At 50.3% G+C, this 2500-nt stretch overlaps 1 protein-coding gene across 1 annotated transcript in view; it reads right to left on the bottom strand.

The window, feature by feature from the left end:
- Positions 1–2500, bottom strand: part of mef2d (myocyte enhancer factor 2d) — a gene marked incomplete at its 3' end in the record, with an annotated part of 50201 nt that overhangs the window by 18749 nt on the left and 28952 nt on the right. Inside the window, exons 4-5 of the mRNA XM_084442735.1 lie at positions 1619–1753; positions 1361–1498 (exon numbers count right to left, since the gene is read on the bottom strand). Coding sequence (XP_084298861.1) covers positions 1361–1498; positions 1619–1753 — 273 coding nt within the window. The remainder of the gene's footprint in view (positions 1–1360; positions 1499–1618; positions 1754–2500) is intronic.

Here is a 2500-nt window from a genome sequence, read left to right as displayed (position 1 = left end):
GCATAGCCAAACATTGAGCAAAGCCTAGCCTAGTCAAACATTTAGCCTAGCCTAGCCAAACATTGAGCAAAGCCTAGCCTAGTCAAACATTTAGCCTAGCCTTCTCCCTGTGTTCCCTTGCCACTCTTCCTTGCTCAGCGGATTGGAGTATGAGTGGGATTAAGCGTGTATATCCCGGTCCCTAGCTGTCGTGTGGGGGATTATGATGCTGTGGGGGCAGACTGGTGCTGTATGCTCCTGTTTGCTCACGGCCTGTGAAAGGTGTGCTAGGCAAGGCAGGCTGGCTCGCTGGGGGGGGGGGGACCAGCGTTAGCGCAGACTAGCTTCCAGTTGACGGTGGTGGTGGTGGTGGTAGCAGCCTCTCTGCAGGGGCGTGGCAGATTTTATTTTTATTATTATTATTATTATTATTATTATATTACTCTTCTCAGGCTGCCGTCTCCATAGGACAAGGCTTCTGAGAGCTGCAGTGTTTCAGATCACCACACAAACGCCACGTAGTCACTGGTATTCACTGTGCTGATTCAATTGAGCTTCATGTTAGAATGGTTGCTTTAATATACTGTAGAGTGTTTCGTTGTGGCTTAAAGTAGTGATACTCATCGTCGGCTTTTCAGTCTAAGTGATCATTTTTGCACAGATGGTACAGATAATTGTTGGTTGTCTACTTGTCTGTCTTAATCACTCCACTTCCACATTCACAAATTGGCTCAGTGGGAACTCACTACACTACTGTGGTGTCTCATCCCCAGTGACCAATCAGACGTGATTAGACAGGAAGCCTGGTTGTAAATTGAGTACTGTTAATCTAATTGATATTAATGGTGTTATTGAGCGCTGGTGAAAAACAGATCCAGTGGATATTGACCAAGGAGAAGGAGTTCTGGAGGACCTCACGCTAACATTTACTCTGTTACTGCAGAGCACTGAAAATGCAGGTGTCCTATGAATGGGTACTGTCTTAGTTACCGTTCTATATTCCACAGCACCATGTGTTGTGTGTTATTTTGTGAAGCATTGCTGAGCAAACGAGAGCCTTTTCATCGGCTTCACGACGGTTCCCTGAAACACAGCGTTCTTGGAACACGGGCATTATTGTGTCAAACGCGACCACCGTCCGAATCCATGTCTCGCGTCTCCGCCCTAACCTTCCTTGCCTCAGCACACGCGATCAGAGGGGATTGTGGGTACAGAGGTGGGGTGAGAGATGGAAGGGGAAGTTGGGTGAAGGGAGGAAGGTGCTCTGTGAGTATTCGGGGGGGGGGGGTCACTGTCAGTAACTGGCAACCCGACCCCCGTGTCCACAGCCCCGGGGCGGCCGGTGTCTAGCGGGGCTCACGGCACAGGTCGCGGTACTCACTGACAGCCTATAGTTCTGCATCATTTTATCAAACTCCTCGTCAATTTTTTTGTATTTCTCCTCAGTGCGGGGCGTGAGGGAGAAGGGCTCCTCCGGGTCGGGACTCTCAGAGTCTCGCTGCTCTTTCTTGTTCAGAGCCTTCGCTCCCATGAGGGAAGGACGAGGGGAATGGAGAGACAGAGGGGGAGAGGGAGAGAGAGAGAAGGAGAGAGAGAGAGAGGGAGGTTAGATCAAATGCAGTGAGGTGAGGGTACTCACGCCATAGCGCTTGAAGAGGATGTCCAGGTCGTCGTTCTTGCGATATTTGTCTTCGTTTAGCGGGCTTTGGTCGATGGAGTCGTCCCCGTCCGGTTCGGGGCTGTTGCAGCCGTTAAAGCCTTTCTTTCGCAACGTCTGAATCGGTTAGAAGGAGGGAAGAGGGATATTTTATCATTTTTTACTTCCAGGGCACATCTGTCAAGATCAATTGCCCCTTGAAACCCTCTAACGTTTAGCAGACAAAACCACAATTTAGTTTCTCATACGTAATGATGAGCGATAACAACTTTGCCCCAGGATCAGTGATGCTGTAGAACGCAAGACAAAACTACAGCAGAACAAAGACCAAAAACCTGAATCATGAGCCTCTTATTGACCTCGGCTTTCCAGTAAGGTCACGTTATCATCCCTTGTACAACACCTGTATTAAAGCAGGTCTCTGAATGGAGGAGTCTGCAGGGGTAAGAACGGCACAGTTACACACTCGGGCGTTCGACCCGCCAGCCGTTACATCATCAGGACTGGAGGTTTGGCGGGAGGCTTGGCGACCCGGCGGGCCGCAGAGCGAGGTACAGTACCGCGCCCCGGGTCACCCAGCAGCCCCCGCCAGGCCCTCCCTCCTCAGAGCGCCTCAGGACCGCCCAGCTTGAGCCGCAGAGAGAGGCTCTTCTTCTGAGAGGATTCTGCCAAACAAGATTGAACGTTAGCTACTGTAAGAACGTTAGCTACTGTAAGAACGTTAACTACTGTAAGTAGCTTTGCTTTGCTGGGGGAGCTCCACCTACAGTAACGGCACACCAGATCCCCCCGTGGCAAAAATGCATCCTAACCCTCGCCAATCATCGATTATTTGTTGTCGTAAAAACACACAAACTTAAAATA

The sequence above is a fragment of the Borostomias antarcticus genome (genome assembly GCF_949987555.1).
Source record: "Borostomias antarcticus genome assembly, chromosome: 8".
Taxonomy (NCBI): domain Eukaryota; kingdom Metazoa; phylum Chordata; class Actinopteri; order Stomiiformes; family Stomiidae; genus Borostomias; species Borostomias antarcticus.
This window is presented reverse-complemented; position numbering and strand designations above follow the sequence as displayed.